Source organism: Aquila chrysaetos, chromosome 8 (assembly GCF_900496995.4).
Source record: "Aquila chrysaetos chrysaetos chromosome 8, bAquChr1.4, whole genome shotgun sequence".
NCBI lineage: Eukaryota > Metazoa > Chordata > Aves > Accipitriformes > Accipitridae > Aquila > Aquila chrysaetos.
In genome coordinates, this window is record NC_044011.1 from 43043074 (window position 1) to 43064598 (window position 21525).

The 21525-nt window shown below is 42.0% G+C and overlaps 1 protein-coding gene across 1 annotated transcript in view; it reads right to left on the reverse strand.

Moving 5' to 3' along the window:
* The window catches only part of LOC115344321 (CXADR like membrane protein), a 44712-nt gene that overhangs the window by 5198 nt on the left and 17989 nt on the right, over window positions 1-21525 (reverse strand). Inside the window, exons 2-5 of the mRNA XM_030021399.1 lie at window positions 3937-4094; window positions 3032-3233; window positions 2032-2199; window positions 1535-1657 (exon numbers count right to left, since the gene is read on the reverse strand). Coding sequence (XP_029877259.1) covers window positions 1535-1657; window positions 2032-2199; window positions 3032-3233; window positions 3937-4094 — 651 coding nt within the window. The remainder of the gene's footprint in view (window positions 1-1534; window positions 1658-2031; window positions 2200-3031; window positions 3234-3936; window positions 4095-21525) is intronic.

Consider the following 21525-nt stretch of genomic DNA (forward strand, 5'->3'; position numbering starts at 1 on the left):
AATCAGAACAGATTGTATTAGTCTACTTATTTAGGCGTGTCTCCACACAGAAGTTGAACCAGTTTATCTTCAGGCATTGTTTCTAAACCTGAGCTGACAGTGGGATAAGTATTCACCTCTGGAAGAGTGGGATCACAAGTGCTATGCCTTCAGCTATCGGTCAGAATTGCAATGAGGAGGGAAAATCCTCTTGTAAAAGCACAGAACCACAGAAAATACAGAGACAGACAGGACAACCCACATGCAAAACAAAGCACCAGGCAGTTTGCTAGAGGCAGAAGAGCGTTTGAACTACGAGTGTTTCCCCATGATGATTTTTTTTCCCCTTCAACTCACCCTGAAATGATTACAATCCACTTGCAGAATGAATTATTCAATTGGGGGAAAAAGTGACCTGAGGGCAGTAGAGAGGAAGGAGGAAAGGAAGACCATACTGTGCAGGTGTAAGGCATTTTTCATCCAAAATAACAAAGTTAATGAAAGGATACTTCCTAGTGTATATGGGCCCTTAGTTAATACTTTATGACAACTCTTTTGATAAGAGTGGTTAGACTGGGTTTGGCTGAAAGTTGTTTCTTTAAGGCTTGTCCCTATGGAGGGTTTAGCAAACCAAAGTGAGGTTTTAAACCAATTCAGTTCAATTGGCATAAAAGCTGCCTGGACGCTTTTACTTCAGATGCCTGAGGCAAACAGGTATTCCTTGCTACATGACCATGTTCCAGTTATTTCAGGCCTGGCTGGGCAGAAAAATTCCAAAGCTATGGAATCTCCAAGAAGAGACTTCTCTACTAGCAGTCCTTTATCACAGAACTTCCAGCTCCTGCTGACCTCCCCTGAGAGCTGCACATAAAAACCTGCTAAACTGTATTGTTTGGATTTGTCCTCCATGCTGGTGCTAAACTCCACCCTTTTCCTTGCATGCATATGCAAAGGACATAGGTACCTAGACATGCACACACCCTTAATGGTGTTAATCAGGTAGGACACTGATTTTAATCTCTGGTGTTCAGGACAGGATCTATTAAATCTAGATTAAAACCAAACTATGTCAAAAGTTGCTTTTTATTTTGCACACCATTTCATGACAAAGTCAGCCTTTCCAGCTGCCTTTAGATAGTTCACTGTCCCAAGCGCGAGAGATATGTAATTTGGAATTGGAATAATGGAATACCCATGCCAAGGTTTTATGCTTGAGAGTGATCTCATGCAATCACTCCACCCAGAAGTACCTCAAAAGCTGGAGAATCTGGAACATCTCACTCACTGTTTTTTCCCCTCATATTTTCATTAGTCATTCTCAAAATCAAAATTTCTAACAGATGAAAACATCTGAGCCCAAATAATGTATTTACCCCTTCTGGTTATACAGAGGACTGCTGTGCAAACTGTAAGTGTGATAAATATGGACTACTTCATGTGATTCAAGTAAGAGAGAGCAAAGGCATGGCACAGAGTTTACCAGTCAAGATGAGACAGCTGTGAAGCAGCACTGCTCATACAGTGGTGCGAATACTAGTTATGTGCGAATACTTACGCTGCACTGTCACTTGAACAACACAGCTTTCTTGTCCAGCCTCGTTGGTGGCAATGCATTGGTATAACCCTGTGCTCATCTGCGTAAGATTCTTCAGTAGGACTTGCCCAGGATTAGAAATGTCTGAAACGGGAGAAACGCCACCAGGATTAATCCAAAAAGACTAAGAAACCTTAACAGCGGATAGGACACAGAAGCATAAATTGAACTTCCAGATCAAATCAGTTCAAGAACAATCAATGATGCCTCACAAAAGATCATTTATCAGCCTTCAGCAAAACGCTAAACAAACTCCTCACGCGCTTCCTTGTTCAGGGTGGAGCACACCACAACGTCCAGCTGCAGTAGCGAGAGGTACTGTTATATCGTTGCTATCACTGCCACCAAGTAATCCCCATTTAAAAAGCAGGCACTTGACTCTAAACATGCATGTACGTGTGGGCGGCTATCTGGCTTTGCGCGTACTGAGAATTCTAAGAGGAAATGACCTGACTTACTGACTCTTGATGTAGGCGGGAGATGTTCAGCTCTCTCGTCTTCCTCATTTATGCGCTGCCATCGGTAGGAGATGGGTGCAGTGCCAGAGGCAGAACGGCACTGCAAGGACAGTTCCTTTCCTTCCAACAGCTCCCCTTCTAGCCAGCATTTGGGCTTGGAAGGTTTTTCTAGAAGAAACAGAAGACAGGTCATGTAAACACAGCAGATTATTTTCTTGGTGGAAACCCTTTCTTTGGCAAAGTATGTAATTTAAGCAGCTTCCAAGAGCTGCCTTCTCTGGAATTCATTAAGGAATTACACCAGTGATGTTTGTTAGGGGACTTTAGCTGCAACTGTGTGCAACTTCATAGTCTAAGAAGTGGAGCTGGCTGGCTCAGACATAGAAATGACACATTATAATACTCTGGGGCAATTTGCCTCACGGATACCTGCATCAGGAGCTGTATCACTGTGTTGCTCTTCTAGGTACTATTTAGAGAACATCCTTTCCCTCCCCCTACTTCTCCATTTCTTCCTTCTCCCCACAGCATCCGGCAGGCCGGATTCTTCCACAGGATGACAGTGTACATGAAAAAGCCAACCAATAAACTGAAATCAGGGAAGAGAAATGCTAACCCCGGCAGCTTATTTGTCACCTCCACTGACTTGGATCAGTTTGGGGTCCTGGGACATGAACCCAGAGTCCTCAGCTGGAGATCTGGACAGGGCGATCGCCAACTAAGCTAGAATATCAGTATAGTTTGTGTGATGAGATCATAGAGACAATTTGGAAAGAACAGTTCATATGATTTTGCAGGTGATCATACTTACCTCAAAACAGTTCTTTAGGCTCTTCTTGCGTCCTGGCCTTTGCCAAAAAATGCAAAGGCAGATACGGAACTGGACAGTGAAACCTGATCGTGAAATGTCTTTGTATTTATACCCTGCTGAAATAAATCTCTCTCCAGGAAATGAGTCTAGTGATTTTTTTTCCTTGGAAGAACAATAAAATGACCTTACCTACAACCTTCAAGGTGATGCGAGCCCATTCGTACTGCCCAGCATTTTTAACCTTACATATGTACTTCCCTGCATCGCTGGACTGCAGTGATATGATTTGTAAGGATGCATCTCCAGCAAGGAAGTTGGATGTGAAGGAAACACGCCCCTTCTGTTCTTCATTCAGGTCATCATAAACACGGCCTCCAGAGTAAGTGATCACCTGAGGAGCAAACAGTCACTGATCAGCCAGCTGTAAATTTACTTTCACACGGAACAACAAATCAAAGCATTTCCAGGAACTGCAGGCTAAGGTTCTGCATGGTTAAGTGACTTGCCAAGGGTCACGCAGGAAGCCCGTGCCAGGGTAGAAAATTAAACCTGCGTTTCAAGTCTGAAACTAATACATAAAACTGTATTTGTGCTAGAGATGTATATTGGAGCATTTATACTAGTGTCAAAATAGACATCAGCTTATGCCACAATATATAAAAGCAGTCCTTAATTTTGGTGGGTTTTGGCTAGGTAATTTAAGTTACTGCAGACCTGATTTTATAAGTATTAAACTACTATATTTTTATGTGAAACCAAGGTCTCAAAAACTGGGCCTGCAAAATCCAAGGTCATTTTTGAAAACCTGAAGGGCAATTCTGAAGTTTGTCCAATAATGATTACATAACCGTGTTAGTTTAAAGAAAACTCGATTGTAACACAACCTGTTCCAATACAGCATGCGTGAACATCAAATAAGTTTTACACATTATAAATCTCTCTAAATAAATCAGCTGTTTTCTAAACACTGCTTACTTCATCAGAATAACTTGCAAAGATCATCACAGAAGTCTCTTTAAATCAATGGCTGCTGCTGATGTCAACACAGAAATAAGACGATTTTCTCAGCAGATACTAATTGTGGCTCAACCTACCGCTTTTTGTACTGTTTCGGAAATGTGCAGCAGCCACTCGATATCCAGGCTCCCTTGCTCCAGGAGGCCCAGGCGGTGATGACAGGGCAAAGTCACGTTTTCTTCAGCTACTCTCTTAAATTCAGTCTGAGCCTCAGACAGCCAAACAGAACAGGAAGCTGAAAGACAGATGCCGGTGGTCAGAGACCAGGATTAAGGATGCATCTCTGCACTGACAAGCGTTGCTAGCTTAGGTTTCCCTGGATTCTTCCTCATTTGCTTCACAGCATCAAAGAAAACCCAACAGCTTGGCTTCCTGGACAGATTGCAGCTGATTAAAAGGGACAACTATACATACGTAGGTAGTTTCACACTAATATTTAAGCACGAAGAACAGATGGCTTCACACTCCAGGGCTGTCAATACCAAAGTTACACCCACATCCTCTATGCACGCAAAATTTCAGATAATCTCCTTGGTTTTGCCTTCACTTTTTACTACCTTAATTCATGAGCAGTATTTCCACCCAGAAGACCTTCAGAACCCATCCCTTTATTCCTATGTCAGTCCGGCAAGGCTTGGAGTCTCTTTCTTAACGCTAGATGATGTTTGCTGTATGCATTTCAGCACTGGAAATAAGAGACCAGCCTGGGAACAAGAGGGTTAACCTTAAGAAAGGCACGGTACAAGTAGGCTAGTGAAGTGTCTTTGAATAGCAACGTCAAAAAAAAAAAAAAAAAAACACCAACTTGTCAAAAGGGGTTTGTCAGGATTAAAAAAAAGGGGAGGAGGACGAGACGAAATTGCCAATCTGAACCACTAGAGGGAAGCAGAGCCTTTTAAATGTTACCAGTAAAACCCCAAACGCATGTTAACTGCCTAAAACCTGGTCCAGGAGACGGTGCGCTGCAGAGAAACACGATGTTCAACCAGCACTGCGTTAGTCACTGTGAAACTCGCAATTTCTTTCCGAGTTTCTTTCTATACTGCATCCTTACTAAAACTGAACAAAATCAGGGGTAGGTTCTTGGCTTTACCCATCTCTAACTTTTGATAACACGTGGACTCACCGCGGTAAGTTCAAACTCAATTAAAATTGACCCAAAAGATCAGAGGTGTGGAAAATTACAGGCACTTAGGTCAGGGACCCCCCCAGGTCTGCTATGACACCAAATAAAAAATTTTCCAACCAAGTTTCCATGGGGATTTCTGGGGCACAAATGCCATCTGCCTTTTGCGTATGAATCTTCAGAGTGCAGTTGGGTTGTTCTTAAGTTTTGCTGTGCAAGAAGAGAACCTGAAACTGGTTTGTTTTTTCCCCTCTATGAAGTGAGATGAAATGTCTTGGACTAATTACTGTGAAACTGATGAAAACCGGGAGAGTTGGCAGCATTAGGGAGTCACATATGTGATTGAACACACAATCCTGTGATTACATAGCAAGATTAGTGGCAAGAGCATAAGAAGCTCTAGTTACATAGGCTGAAATTGTTCCTATACTTGTATTTAAACAGTGGATCTTTAACCTTCCCTTTACCTTTAAATGAAGAAAAAAACCCAAACCCAGGAAAAATTACGTCCAACATGACACTTCCTCAGCTTTTTCTGTTGCTTCAGGACCAACTCTGGTTTTAGAAAATTCATTCTGTTCCTGCTCCCATTCTCAGATCTGCCTCTGAGTTGTTAGCATGACCATCCCTCAGCTCCTGAGCTTCTGATATTTAATCGATACTTGCCAAGCACTTCTATGAAAGGTATCATCTACTATGTGCATGTACATATATAAAACACTTGGAATTTTAACACAGGTGGAGTCTTGCAACGGATTAAGCTCTCCTCCCCTGCACAGATCTCTGCATGAATTGATAAGAGTAAAAGCTCCTTTTCAGCCACATTAGCTGTTTTCTTTAAACGGAAAAGTAATCCAGCTTATCACTGGATGCACTAGTCTCAAAGCTCCATCTGCCAAATACAATTATACATTCTGCCTAAGATGAATGCCTGCTTTCTCCTACAGCCCACATTGCTGCAGGCTGCCTTCGTTAACACACTGACGCTCACTAAATGAGTGATCAATAAGTTTAATCTAAGCACCGTGCTAGTGAGCATTCACATAACATTTGCAACATTTTCAAAGTCCTGTGCCGGCAGAGCACTGAGGTTTTGTGCACGCCTCACAGGGTATTCTACATTTTAAAATGTAGTTTTACATTAAAAGCCTTGATCAGGATTATAAAGCCCTTTTGAGGGATTCTAACAAGCATCATTTTCATTCCTCTCTGGCTTAGACAGACTGTTTTTAGGAGACTTGTTCTGGTTCTTGTTGCCCCTAGCAAACATGGTCTGGATTTGAGAAAGAGCCCTGTGCTCATCTTCTAAATGGGAGTAAGATCAGGGAGACATCCAGCGAGATAGTGACTGCAAGTTTCTAAAGCACACTTTGTTTTTTCAAAGGTACATGCAATCAGAGATAATTTGGAGCTGATTCACCACTGAAGTGATGACCAGATTGTCACGCACATTTCCTACTTTTTCATGACATGTCAGTCTTACTAAGGAAAAAAAAAAAACCAAACAATCAAACAAAAAAAAAAAACCCAAAACTTGTCCCTTTAGTCCTTATTAGTTCTTTAATAACGCCACGAACTCACAAGGAAGCCTGTAAGTTTTGCAGGTGTTCTAGACAAGACCCTCACTTTATTTTCTTTCCAGTCATCTATACCTGTACAAAGTCAAAAGGAAGCTCAAAACACAGCTTCATAAAAATACCCAAGATAGGGTGCCAGTTATGGAAATTATGCAAGAAAAATCCAAAGAGAGTTCAAAGTGAACAAACCTCATGCCTTGCAATAGTTTGGGTAGGGTCTCACTGTAGCAAGCAGAGATTAAATGGAGATTTACCTTTAGATACATGCTAGAGTTTACAGTATATGCCTCAGAAAGAAAAAGGAACTAGAAAATATATCCAAGTCCCCTCTAGGTTATTTTGTTTTATTATTTGACAAAGAATAAATGCTGTCTGAAGTTCTCTTGCATGTGTGTAGATGACACCTAGGAAGAACAGGTCAAAGAGATGAGATTTTGCTCACAGTGCTTTTTACCACCACCACCACCCTCCACACACCAGTTTAAGTTTCATTTAAACGAGTACTAAAGCAGAGTGTCTGCTTACAGACAAGCCCCTACAGCGGCAAACACCTCCGTATACCGGCCAGGACACACATTGGCTAGATTGCAAAAGCAGCTTGCTCCTGGCATGGGCTTCTGCTTTGCTACATGGGGTGGCACAACTGGCTCCATACCTTTCCCCCTTCAAGAGCTTCGCAGCCACACGAGGGCAGAGCCTACTCAGAGTAACGCCTTCAGGGCTGGCTCCAGCAGACAATAGATTAAGACAATAGATGGTTTTCCCAGAAATCGGATCCAAGAGTCTCGCTCAGTAATGCCGCATATATGCAGGCTCCGCAGTTCTTAGCCCCAAAAAACCTCTTCCCCTTCCACATCCTGTGTGCGGGCGGCTCTTTATGCTGCAAAGAGCAATTCGGGAATTGCTTCTTTCAGCTTTACTCAGCCTATGTCCCATGACTTCAGAAGGAGGTTGGTTTGTTTTTCCTGCGGAGCAGGAATCCTAAGCTTATTGCAACTGCAGCATTTTGAAAGCATTGGCCCTGGGCCTGAAAAAAAGTCTTGGGTGCAGCGCCAGGCTTGCTGACACACCACAGGCGATGCAATGCTCTGTACTTGGGGGGGGGAGGAGACCACTGTAATATTTAAACGTTTGCTCTATTGTTCAGAGGACAATAACTCACCCAACACCCTGCAGACAGTGGAAAAAGATTATTGCCTTTGATCCCTCACTCGTGTTTTAAATATCCAAGAAATACAGAACAACAAATACTTTAAACATTACCAAAGCTAGCGCACCTACACAGACAGTACCTAAACAGCACAAACGCAGATGTACTAGGGGAAGGGCGCAGACTGAGCCAGGGCACACAAAGGGATTCTGAGCCCTTTCAATAACAGGCCATTCTGCCTTGCCTGCATAGCAGATTTTAAAGAAAAAATTGTGGACAATATCCTGCATCTTTCTCATGCAAAGATGCCAGTCTTAAAGTATTTCCTAGAACCCATTTCAACATTTTTAACAGACTACTGATTTTGAACGTATATAAGAGGGTTTGAATTTCAGAAAAGTCAGCCCTTTGAAATGGATGTAGAGGGAAGGAACCATTTCCTGGGCAATGCAGCCAAGTGCTGAGCAAATTGGGCCCGTGTATTTGGTCTTATCACAGATTATGACCATCCACAATAGTGTTTTCCTGTCTGAATCCTTAACATGATCACATATGCTTTCATATACATGCCATTATGAAGCACAGTTTATTCTCACGCCCATCCAATAACAAGTAAACGTATATACACAAATGCACATATATACCAACATCAAATATACATAAACATACAAGCAGAATCAAAGTGAAAATAAATGTTTTGCTGACATTTTTATTTGTAGGCAAATTCATGTGCTAAAAGCTAGAGAGCTTCCAGATTTAAATCTTTCATTAGGTTCAGAAGAAGGTTTGAATTAGGGAGCAATGCTAAATATAGATTATACTTTTTTTAAAAAAGTAGTAAGTTGTGCTATATCACTGCACTGCTGGAATTAGGAGGAACAGCCCAGAAAAGATTCAGAGAATTGAGATACAAGAAATCCATAATGATGCTTTGTGAACTTGGCCCAAACCATACCTACACCAAGTTCATTTAAGATATGAATATCCAAAATGGGTCTTGAAAAATTTCAGTTGCTCCAAGAACATTTGTGAAGTTTATTTTTCAGCTACACTTTTTATAACTTTTATTTTGGCTTTTTATCAAAGACAACATTTGCAATAGGCTATTCCAAGACGTTCATGTCCAAGGAGAAGCAGAAATGCAACCTATCATTTTCCTGCAACTCGAGACATCCTGTACTAGCACCCGACTGAGGGAAGGGACTCAGAAGCAAGTAGCTCAAACCTGCTACTGAGGAAAACCTTCTTCAACACCGACAGCAAAAGCAGGAAGTCCAATAGTATCTACACACACAGTTTATACCACTGTCTGGACGATTTCCATTTCACCTGTGATAGGTGCTCTATCTGCTTTTGCTCATTAATATCAAAAAGTTTCCTGCATGAAAGTGTGACACGAACGGTGAATGGCTACTGTTGTCAAGGCACATCACATTCTTTCTGAAAGAACAGTCCCCTACAGACAAGTTTTCTCAAGTGTAACCAGTAATTTTGTGGTCTGATTTTGAGTCCTTCTTGGGATACTCTTGAACATTATTTTCACATCTGTGTGATTCCACTATCTGAAAATGGGGTCCTTCTGAGAAGGAATTTTTCGTCCTGCAGTCCTCCGAGTAACTCACACATTCTTCTCAAAGTCCAGGTAGGCTGTTGGAAAAAAAACACCTCAGTACATCCAACAGTCCCATGCTATAGCTGGTCTCAGCTAGATCTGCAGGCTGAACTGCTTGTGTCAGCACTTCATTTTAGTCAAAATGATCCAAATTAGCAAAAACTTTCTACTTAAACATTTTAAATTAGCCCAAAGAGAATAAATATCCAGAGAATTATTCAGGCTTGTAGTGTTCCTCTAGCTGAATAATCCTGCACATTTGACTCACTTTTGTGCTAAAAACATTTATCCCACTCAAGAAAGTATTTGAAAACAAAGTATGTCTAAATTTGATATATACAGAAATAATATGTTTGACAGTTAAGAAACAAAAAGCCCAAGACAGCCTGCCATGTCGCAACTTTGAACCACTCCTCCATGCCAGGAATTTAAGATGTTTCACATCTGTTAGAGTTTGATCTTGCTACAGTCTTGTAGGAAATTATTTACTAAGCTTCTTTATGGAAAAGCAAAAGCCTGCCCCCGACTCTGTCCAGTCATAATGAGCAAAATCTAAGCATTTTGCAATAAGCAAATTTAGAATTTTACATGCTTAAATAGGAGGCTGACAACTACTTCTATGGCCAAAGAATTACATCTTGAGTAAAACTTTCAGAGATGCTTGAGTGACTTGGAAGCTCAAATCAGCTAAGTGCTAAAGACACTACAGACACTAATGCTACAGTTAAGTATTTAAGTCTCAGCGAGCCTTAAAATTAAGGTCTCTATTGAGAAACCAAATATTTCCCCCCCCACTATTACTGTTCAGTAACGATGACAGACACATGCACATTAAGGCTTTTATCTCCCCTTTGACTCTTTCCCCCATTTCTGCTGTGGATAAACCAAGAAAGATGGAGGATACCTATGTTGGTTTGTTCCAGAGCTGTAAGGAGAACCCACAAGGTCAGCACCCCCTGCTCACCCTCAGACCACACTAGCCCTAACAGTTAGTTACCCTGACAGCATTTTAGGCCAAAAGAAATATGAAGTGGTGTCTTCTTACAGACAGCTATTTTGCATTCTTTGCACAAGGGAGGAGAAGCTGGGGGAAGCCGAACTCTCCTAAGGATAATTAACTCAGCCAAGGCTGTGCTCTGGGACATCTGCTTTCTGTATTCCTTGGCTGGCAGAGACATAAAGGCCAAAGGTCGCCTTCTCCCGAGAGCTCGAGTGCTCCAAGTGACCAAGACCTGGCCCCCAGCGCATGCTGCCTGCAGCCTGCTCCCCTCTGCCTCCCTTTGATTTCAGGAATTTGGTTGTGAAGCAAAAGCATCTCAAATAAGAAAAATGTGAGCTAACAGTCAGCTCCCACTGGAACAGGCTAGCTGTGTTAAAATAAAGAGGTCAGCCTATCCCCATCCATATCCTCATAGCATTGCAGAGGTTCTCTGTAATTGGAACCACATGTGCTTGGATCTGAGGTTTGAGGAGGCTGTTAAAACGGAAAGCAAAGAGGAGGAGTCCTGCACGTTGCCGAGTTTCCAAGGGGTGACGTGAAGCATTTGGAATTGAAACCGCCGAGGAGCTAGGAATGCCCAAGGAGAACAGAAAAAGCAACATTTCACAAAGCAAAGCCTCTGATTTTTAGAAATTTGCAACAACTAAGCAAGAGTGCGGGAGGGGCCTAGAATATGACTGGTGATACACAGGTTCCTACCGACAGAAATATCACCAGCTGCGGAAGCATGGGCAGGAGTTGGCCACCAATCCTTCCCTGGGCAGTCTTGGATGAGGGGCAAGTGGCATAGCTGTTACCAGCATAGTGGCAGTGCACATGATGTGCGTTCTAAATGCACTATGTCTTCACACTGGCCCTAGGCACGAATGAGGTGGTTCACCCAGTGCAGGTCTGGGTCTCACAAATGGTCCCAGCAGCAAGGATGCAATATTCCCTGGGGAAAACTCGGGGTCTCTAGTAGATTAAAGGCAGATGAGAGCCTGATCCTGCCGTACGCGGTGGCCACACGCAATCTAAGGATCTTACCTATACATTCCTAGAATCAAGAGGTAAAATTCTGTCCCTGAAAATGCCAACAAGAAGTTTGTCTTCAGCACCACCACACACAATTGAATCCAAAGCCTGGAGAGACTTTGGAACATTGGAAAAACTTTGAAGCTTTCCATTAGCTGAGGATCTTCACAGGCAGCCAGCAGCTATGTACATACTGTGGCTGTCCTTTTCCTCATTGCATTTTAAAATCAAGTGCAAGCAGGAGATTCTGGGTTTACATCCCTGGAGACCAGAGAACAGAAAACAAGGCATCAGAACTGCATCTTACTATTTAATGGTTCACAGAGCCTTTGTACAGAGGAATGTGTGAAGTCCCTTAGCCTTTAGTCCAGGCAATTTTATCAGTAAAGTGGTCCAGGTGTCTTCTGTTTACAGTAACACAGCTCAGCTAAGCCTTTCAGTAATGCAGCTGGTGATTTCAAGCTGTGTGGACTAGATCTGTACAGAGACCTTGTCAGTACATATCACAGATTCCTTGGGGGCTGCAGCACCTATGGCTGTTTGATATTCCCTTTCTCTGCAACAACCTCTGGGCTGCTTTGTGTACCTTACAAAGCCTTGCATTGAGGAAAGCAAGAGAACAAAGACATTCCACCCCTAATTATCAGAAATTTCACTCCTTTTGCCTGGTTTCAAGTGAGGCTTGAAAGTATGGGAAGAAAAATGGTTTCAGTAATAATTTCTAGGGTGCCTTCTGTCTGAGAAGTATGCTTAGGCCTCAGTCTTTCAGTGAGCCTATTGTTGCTGTCAGTTCACGGACGTAAAAATGAAGGCGCACAGAAATGAAGTTATCTGCCCAAGGCAGACACCAAGCAGAATCCAGAATACAAACCCAAAGAGACAGCAACAAAACTGTTTTCAAAATAGTATTTGTCCGTTGGATCTTTCTTCACCAATTTCAAAGCCCAAGGAGTAGGTTGCATCAGCTGTGGTAACTCTGAAAATCAGGTAGAGAAGATACTTGAGAGGTTGATAAAGATTCCCAATAAAACCATTCTTATACTACGGATTCCCTCTCCTTTTTTTCTCCTCAGCATCAGAGTGTAAGATGTTAACCAGGAAGTACTGAACTGATCGTGTTTTTCTGCTGCTTTTTGTCATAGAAATTCCACTTGTTTTAAGCTTGCCAAAAAAGGTACCAAGAAACCCAGAAGATAATCAAAAGTAAACTTCATCTTTACTTTCACCTTTCTGCATCCTTCTCTCACAGAGATTTTCAATAAAGTTTGATGTGGTTTTAAGGTATAAGCTTCAGTCCCTGTTTAGCACATCCATGTTACCTCAGCGAGATGTTCAGTTGCATACTCATAATTGCACATAACAGTATAACAACTCACTTGTCCACTACAAGCCCTACTAATATGATACAAAACGAATGCCTAATGTATTAGCACTCTGTCACTTTTCATATTCTCATATTCACTCAAGCTCAAATCCTCAGCTACAGCCTACCCTAGGGCAGAAAATGAGCAGCGACGGCAGCTCCTCCCCATCACGCCCATAAGTCCTGTGAACAACATACATTAAACTCCACAACACTTCTGGGATGAATACACGGTGCAGTCTTCTGGTCTGAGCACAGGACCAGGAACAACAGCAGCTTAACTATGTAAGAGTTATGTTACAGATACTGTCTAGCCAGCTGTCTGCAGCCACTATTTCTCACCAATGCTATAGTAGTTAGGATCAATTACTTGATATTTACTGAACCCATCAGAGGTTCAAAAATTAAAGAAACCTCATTCTCTTAATCCTCATCCTTGCACTGACTTCAGTATAAACTGGAAGGAAGAAAAAAAGGAGGGTCAGGTTCTGAATTTTCTTATCACTATGATTCAACTCCCTCCCTGCGTCTTTCCTAGAGTTTGGCACAACAGCATACCAGCTGCAAGCAGACTCTGAGAACAGATACATCTTTTCTCTTGTTTTTTCCACTGTTACCAGGAGTTATGGCATCTGGACATGTACACTAAGGTCTTGGACAAGTAGAGGCGGAGCTCTGTAAATCTCACTTTCTGAATCAGAGCTAGAAATTGAGCAAGTGACGATTACCAAGGAATGCAAACCCCAATGTAAATGCTGGAAGAGACACCCACCAACTGCATTTTAGGAAGCTGGCATCATGTACACAACTCACTAAATCTCTGCACACTGAATATTAGTTTGCATCGTACTGAAGAAAGTCTGATCTTGCATATGGTGAAGCCCTGTGCTCAAAATGATCCCGAGCTTCTTCCCAGTAACATTTACAAACCAAAGACTAGACTGAATACTATACTCGTGAGAACTTGCATTGACTTTAAAAGAGACAAGCATAATTTGGAAGGCATTCTCCCTTCAGAGGGACAGCTTTCCAAAGTGGAGCACAACAGCTATTTTAACTGACAGCAACACTACACAGCTGCTGCAAGTAATTCTGAAGTTAAGAAAAGGACTGAAAAGTCAGACACAGGAAATGAGGAAATGTTATTTAACACAAATTATGATAGATTCCTGCACATTTTTTTTTTCAGTGACTGTCGGGAGTACAGCTGAACCTAAGGCATTCTCGTGCACTGACAATAGCCAGAGACAGCAAAGTCCGATGAGGATTCCACTACCCACAGTATTGCAGTGTGTGAGCTCAGGGCCAAATTCCAACTTCTGGATCCATTCCACTTAACAGCCTACAATCCTAAAAAGGACATTACTATACAATAAAGTTATGTTAATCAAATTGGTTAAGTGCAGCAACAAAGCTGCACCCTAAGAAACAACATAAGAAAATGAAGAGTTACTTTTTTTTTTTTTTTTTTCTTCTGTGAAAGTTTTGGACCATTTAAAAGCATGTGGAAAGGCGTATTGTTTATTTGTTTTCAACTGTCTACTTTTTTACTTAAACCTTTGTTGTTTCTTTTTTATTTAATCTTAGTGTAGATTTATCAAGACCCTAGTCTTTAAAAGTTCAAAGCACAAATTCAGTTACCATGTAAGATGCTTGGAAAAGGCATAAGGACTAAAACACAAAGCAGATCTGTTCCACTTCCCTCAGAAATGGAAGCACGCTTAAAGTACTGACTTTGCAAATCCAGTTTTAACTGGCTTTCAAACATGCAGGTGGAAAGACTAAAACAAAGCTTCGGTATTATTTGAGCTAAATAAAACCTGCAAACTGTTTGGGGGGACAACAGGGAGGGATACTATTCCAGAGTTCAACATCTCAGAATCTATCAGAGCTTAACCACACTGAACTATTTCATTTCTAATGGGCATATCAAACGAACTGTCTCTGCAATAGGAATGAGATCGGCAGGGAAGCAATTTTCTTCTCTGCTCACCTTTGGGCTCCAATGCCAGCAGCCGAAATGCATATTATATATATTTTGCATGTTTGCAAATACCAAGGGCTCTGCAAAGCAACAAAATGTGCAGAAGCCTAGGGCCATTGCTAGGGGAAGCCCTGAATGAGAACATGCAAGCATCATGCCTGCCAAATATTCCTGTGACCTTTGCTCAAAAGAGCAATCTAGTTTTCCTCTGGCACATGTCCCTTCCCTAAAGTGAGGGATGCCCCAAGTAAGACTGGAGAGGCAGAGCCCTTTGTAAAACCAGGCATTGGGTATTGGCATTCTGAGAGAAAAAAAGCCCTGTCTGAGAGCTACAGTACATCATCGAGCTCCGGTGAGCAAGCACAATGTTTTCAAGATGCTGAACAGGAAGAGGGGTTTGGAGGGGGAGGAGGGTAAAAACGGGATTCAGGCAACAGTTGAACAAATCTGCTAATTGGATGTGAAAAGGTCAGACATCTTATCAACATACATACTGTAAAGGTCAGGTGAAGTATACAGAAGTAAGCCTAGGAGGAATGGGTAGCACACACAACCAGCCCCACCACTGGGAGTCTAAATTTTCACCCTCCTGATTTTCAGTTTAACTAAGAGCTCTGACCAACTTAAAAGCATCACTGAACTTTTCCTGTGTTCTTATTCAGAGGGGTCCCTACCACAACTTGACAAACTGATCTCCTCAACATCAAGAAGCATTTCTATCAACAGCCCTGGCTTATCATAAAGCAGATGTTGAAGAAATCTTGAAGTGTTGGAGAAAAGGCTAGTCTTTGAAAACAAAAAGTAGACTATACTACATTTTTCCTATCCTGTGAACAACCGTGTTTTGGATTGTTGTGATCAAAACGTCCATGCATCGTCTTTCAGAGTCACTTTAAAAACTGCTGTTGGGGACCACAAACAATATCTGTAGCAGCTACCATAAACTCCTTATGTCTCAGTTTCATCAGAACTGCTTCAGAACCACAGGATAGTGGAGGTCAGAAGGGACCTCCAGAGATCATCTCGTCCAATGCCCTGCTCCAAGCAGACACTACAGTCCCTTAAACATCTTTGTGGCCCTTCGCTGGACTCACTCCAGTATATTTGTCTCATATTGGGGAGCCTAGAACCAGGCATAGTGCTTCACATATGATCTCATCAGTGCTGAGTAGAGATGAAGGATCACGTCCCTTGACCTGCTACCTATACTCTTCCTAATGCAGCCCAGGATGCTGTTGGCCACCTTTGGTACAAGGGGACATTGCTAACTCACATTCACCTTGTTGTCCCACAGAACCCCAGGTATTTTATCTGCAAAGGGGAAAGGATATAAGCTACAGGATACAGGACTCCGGAGCTAGTTCAGGAATACAAGCGTTCCATGGAGACAAGGATCTCAGTGGTTCTGTACGGTCTGATGAGAAGTGGTGGAGGAAAAAATTTCTACTGAATGATTCAAGAGACTTGGTAGAGGGGGGAGTTCCCAGAAAATTCATCTGAAGTTGCTGGTAGGAAAGCTCAAGCTAGAAAAGGACCTTGAGCCCTGATGCAGAAATATGGTCTCCTGGACAAGCTGCAGCTTTTCTGTACCTCAATTCTGTCCTTTTCAATTTGTGTAAGAAAACCTGCATGCCTCAGGGATGCATATGTAAAGCTTACAGAGGGAACAACAAAATTATAGAGAAATCAGAGCCAGACTTCTCAGAGGTGCACAATGAGTGGATGAGAGACAATAGACAAGTTCTAAAAAGGGGAATTCTGGTCAGATACTAGGAAAAAAATTCACTATGAGAACAGTCAACCACTGGAACAGGGGGTCACAGATTGTGGAATCAGCATCCTTGGAGCTATTCAAAACTGGACTGGCTGAAAACCTCATCACCCTGATATAAGCCGACCCTGCTTTGAGCCAAAGACCTCCAGAAATCCCTTCCAATTTACGCTATTCTGTGACAAGCTCTAAGTCTTACAGCAGGTCAAGGAGAGACCCATGAGACTCAAGTCCCACTCCCTAAGCCTTAGGCCTTCCTGCTTCCCTGCAACTTTTAGACTGCCCAGAAAAAAGTCATGCAATGCTCCTGTCCCACTGCCTTAGCTACAGAGAAGCTCCTAAGTGCCACAGTTTGGTTTCAGCCACCATGACACAAACTGTGTACACAGCTGCTAGATCAGGGTGGTGGGGTCTTCAGTGATTAAGTCCATTGTAATGTCTGGCAGCCATCTGTCAGCCACATTTACAGTAAACCCCAGCTCTCCTAGCATGTGTGGTCTGTGGGGATAACTGAGCACATAATTTATTTGATGAATTCAACCTCTTTTACTGCTGAGAGTATCTGTGAGCAGGTCACAGCTGTCTCCAGTTTCACTCCAGTACCAGCTTTTTTTATTTTTCTCTCCACATGATGGAAAAACCAATCTGTTATAACTGACCAGATACATCACCTGATATTGTTTCTTGATTGCCTGAGTTTGTAAGTAAAGACATATATATTTAACATTGAGTTTTCCCCAATATTTACTTGGGCAATACTGAAATATATTTCAAAGTGCCAGAAAAATAACTAAATCATTAATTGACTACAGAAAGCAGCAAAGCAAATGTGCTAAGGTAAAACCTTAATATTTGCACAAATGCTCTGATTTGGGGAATTGAATTTCTGGAGAGCTCAAACACTCCAGTTTGCTTCCTTTGTCTCCATACCTTATTGGTCATCCTGGAAATGCATATAAACTCAGGTTTTCAGGGAGGTACCTTCTCTGAAAAAGCCACAAAATATGCTTTCCTGCAAGTGGAAATCAGCATTTTATATTATTGCAATTCAGTGTTCCAACGGGTTAATTTTGTCTCCAAAAATTCCCAGTGTTCTTGAGCCAGAATTGCCACAAAAAGCCACCAAAATATTTGGCTAGTCTCTGCAGTACTCATGGGTTTTTGCTGGTTTGGCTTCTTCAGGAAAATCCATTTTCTTTAATAGGACCTGACACAGCTTCTCCCCCCCTGCTTTAAGAAGGGATTTTCAGTCAGAAGAAAGACTAGACAAAAACCACCATCTAAACTGAGCCCTCTGATCTTTGTCTCCCAAGCTGCTGTTCACTGTCATACCCTTCACTGAGGGCACGCACAGCTGCAGGTTTTCAGCACCTCTGCAAACCAGCCATCAAAAAATCTCAACCATAACTTGTTTGTACTTGCATATCCAGAAATTTTGGATGCTCAAGCCTGTCTGTTACACTTCAGGGACCTGGATATCACCAAAGAGAAATAGAAAAGTGCAAAGAAAAGGAAATAGCATATTCAATGAAGCCTGTCACTTACTTACTTTTTTTAAACCTTCCAGACTTCATCCAGTAGCAGTCAATTAAATAGTTTCATATTGCATAAGCAAAAACATCCTTAACATTACCTTCCCCTACTGGTGTACCACAATGTGGCTTGTGCACATTGTACAATGAAAAGGACAAAATCATGACTCTCCCATTGACCCTCCCATGCCAAGGTCTTGGGTGTTCTTTTCACAGCCCCTTAGTGAAGGCCTAACTATCATTGTTTTCAGTTTGCAAAGGAAAAAGCAGATATTGAAAGCTCAGTTTGCCCATGGATAACTAGGGACGCAACAAGACTGACCGAGATCACAAGGAAACATTGGCAGAGTTGGAAATAAGATCTACAATTCACAAAGTCCATCCAAATCAAACTACACACTGGATACACCTCTTGACTGGCTGCTTGCAGAAGGCAGGAGTTCTCAGTGCCCCTAATCACCAGGCGAAGCTTTAACTCCAGCTAAATTAACTTACAGCACAGTCCTTTTGCTTCTTATAAAAGTTAAGTTGAATGTCACGCAAGTTACCGTTCTGTGGCAGGAAGAGGCCATGGAAAAAGGCTGTATGCCCACCATGCTGACACTCACAAAGACTGGCACCCTATACAGACCTGGGGCGGGGGGGGGAAATCAGCTCATGTCAGCTCATTACTTCTAGTTTCCAAATAGGACAGAAAGTGAAGCCAGCACAGAGCTCGAGCTGCAAGGAGGTAGCTGGCTTCTTGCCCAATACATCAGTTCATTTTTCTGAGGCCCCTTCAAGCTTCACATTGCTAAAAAAGGAAGTTGGAAAATGTTATACTGGAAACAAGAAATGCTGCATCTCTCCCTCTCCCTCCCTGCCTGGAGGGAACATCTCTAGGTAACCTTCGGCCACCCAAAGGAAGAAGAGCAGGCTGCTATGATTTCACCTGATTGTTGCTTCACAAAGTAAGCATGGGAATAGTGACCAGCCATCGGCCATTCCTGACGCTCATCATATTCCTGGCGGCTGCTAAAGAACTTGGCTGTAAAATACAGGTGTCAGGTTATACCACATCCCCTCCAGCTCTTTGAGAAATTCCAGGTCCTGAACAAAAACAGTCAGCTTTTTCACTTAGTGCTGGTGCCACATGTGCAGATCTGGCAACTGACAGTGTTTCCTTCTGAACCTTGCACAATTGTTACAAAAACTAAATATTTTCCCATTATGACTAAAAATGGCAACAATAAAATCCCTATTCACTGCAAGAGCCAGGTTTTCTTGCAAGGCTGCTTCTGCCTGGAACTGCCATCGCAGAGGGAACAAACACTCCAGAACAACTCCATCAGCTCTGCTGCAAACATCTCAGTGGTCCCTTTCATCTTCAACCTTCTGTTGCTGATTAGGAAACCAATGTCACCAGTACTGTGTTGATTTTCAGAATCTGACACTACTTCACTGGATGGAGGATAAGCCAGCCATTTCACCCCAAGCTATGAAGCAGTGAATTCGAAGAAAACCCCTTCTCCTTTCCCAACCAGCATCCCCTCCCTCCACGACACCTCCCTGCACAAGGTTTTGGGACCAGTGGTTGTGGAAGGCAGTTACGTAAGCGCTGCAGGAACTGAGGGGGAGAATGAATGTCAAAACTTGCTGAAACATGAACCCGGGAGCCTTGTAGATTCAGTCTCTAACATCCATCAAACATGATTAATTTTAATGTCAAAACATTTTAATGTCAATTACTTTTAATGTCACTGCTTCTTATTTACTAGTGCAACTGCATTTTAGAGCTGATAAGAGATTCCCCCAAAGAACTTTTAAGATCAAATAAATAAACAATCAAAAATAAATGCGACAAACACAAGCAGCAGCCTGGTGCCTCCCTGCCATTGTAAGGCTCTTGATGTGGTGAATCTGACTATTTCAAAGGCTGAGGCAGTTGAGAAATAGAGCATCTGAGGCTTTCATGTTTAGGGCCAAATTACTACTTAGTAAAAATTTGCTTCTACTCCTTTTTTTTTTCCTGACTACATAATTTGGCTAATTGAAGATGTCTGTTAGACATGTGGCTTGATATTATTTACATTAGGCTAAGCCCTCAGACAAGGATATATTTTGTTTAGATGCTGCATAGAGTAGAGAATAACAGTCGTGATTCTGGGTATCTTAAAATTTGTGTATAAAAGAAGAGACAACAGGCAAGTTGAGACTGATGAGGAAACTCATAGAAGTGGACTTGAGACTTAAGATCTTTAGGTTGTCAAGTGGCTGGAGAAAAACTGGACAGCTGAAGATTATTTTTTGCACAAGGATGTTAACTCCTCACATAATTTCAAACCCATTCAAATGTTGCAAATTTAAAAGCCTGTACTTTGATTCAAATTCCTCTGGTTTTATATGCTCTTTGGCAGACACTGAGAAGCAGCAGATAGATGGGAAAAGAAACAGCACAGAACAGATACAAAAAGAGGGGCAATGAAAGAACATACTCTATACCCTACATATGCATAGTACTTGCTTGTTGCCCTGCTACTCTGAAGAGGAATTAAAGCACCCTCCTCTTGACGCAACATTCAAATAGCTGCTCTATATCCAGAAAGACCATTGTTTTTACAGACTTGATTCAGGCTGAAAAAAACTTGAGGGTATAATAACAGAAAAAATTGATATGTGAACTTCTGTTTGTTAAGCGGTTTTTTAAATAACTGGAGAAGTTGACAAAGCCTCAAACCCCATGGGGTTTCTCAAAACAACAAAAGAAGCCTTGTACATATCTTTAGGATAAATTATAAGACTGAGGATAAGTCAGGCCTCTGTTCTAATACCAAACTTCCATGGGTAAGAAAAAAAGATATTTAAACAGACAAACAAACTAAAGAAAACAAAGACACTGGAGAGTCAGTCAGACAACTGCATGGTCTTTTTTAGAGTCTAAGAACTGACTTGGTCCACTCATTGATACATACTTGTCTACCCACTTTTGCACTTGCCACCTCACTTAATGATAACACACTATGCAGCTCTCTGGAACTACAGCAGTTTTACTTCAGAATGCATATTTTAAGCCCATAACAGTTCAACGGGACATTTTAAGTGTGTAGCTCCAACAATGTTACCAAATTAAGTCTCAATCCATAACACAATTGTAAGAATGAAATGCAATATTTATTACTAGATTTTCAAAGCCAGAATGGAAGAGTTTTGATCACCCAAGTTTTCAGTACAGCAGAGACCACAGAACATCACCAAGATGTTTGCAGTTTGACAGCTTGCAGTTCTATTAGCATCTCTTTCCAAGAAATAGCCCTACTTGCTGGTTCAGTCGCACATCAGACTCCCTGATAATTCCTTGAATCTTAGCTTCTATCCTGCATTTGTCTGGGTTCAACTTCTAGCTACCAGCTCTTAAAGACTCTTGTATTCTAGATTACACAGCCCTCTGAACAGTTATCTAATAAAGACAGCAGGGGCTGCCTTGATCTTGGGCAGGAATCCAGGAAGGCAGAGGTTTAGCATGAACCAACTCTAGCTGTCAGTTGATGTTCGGATCCA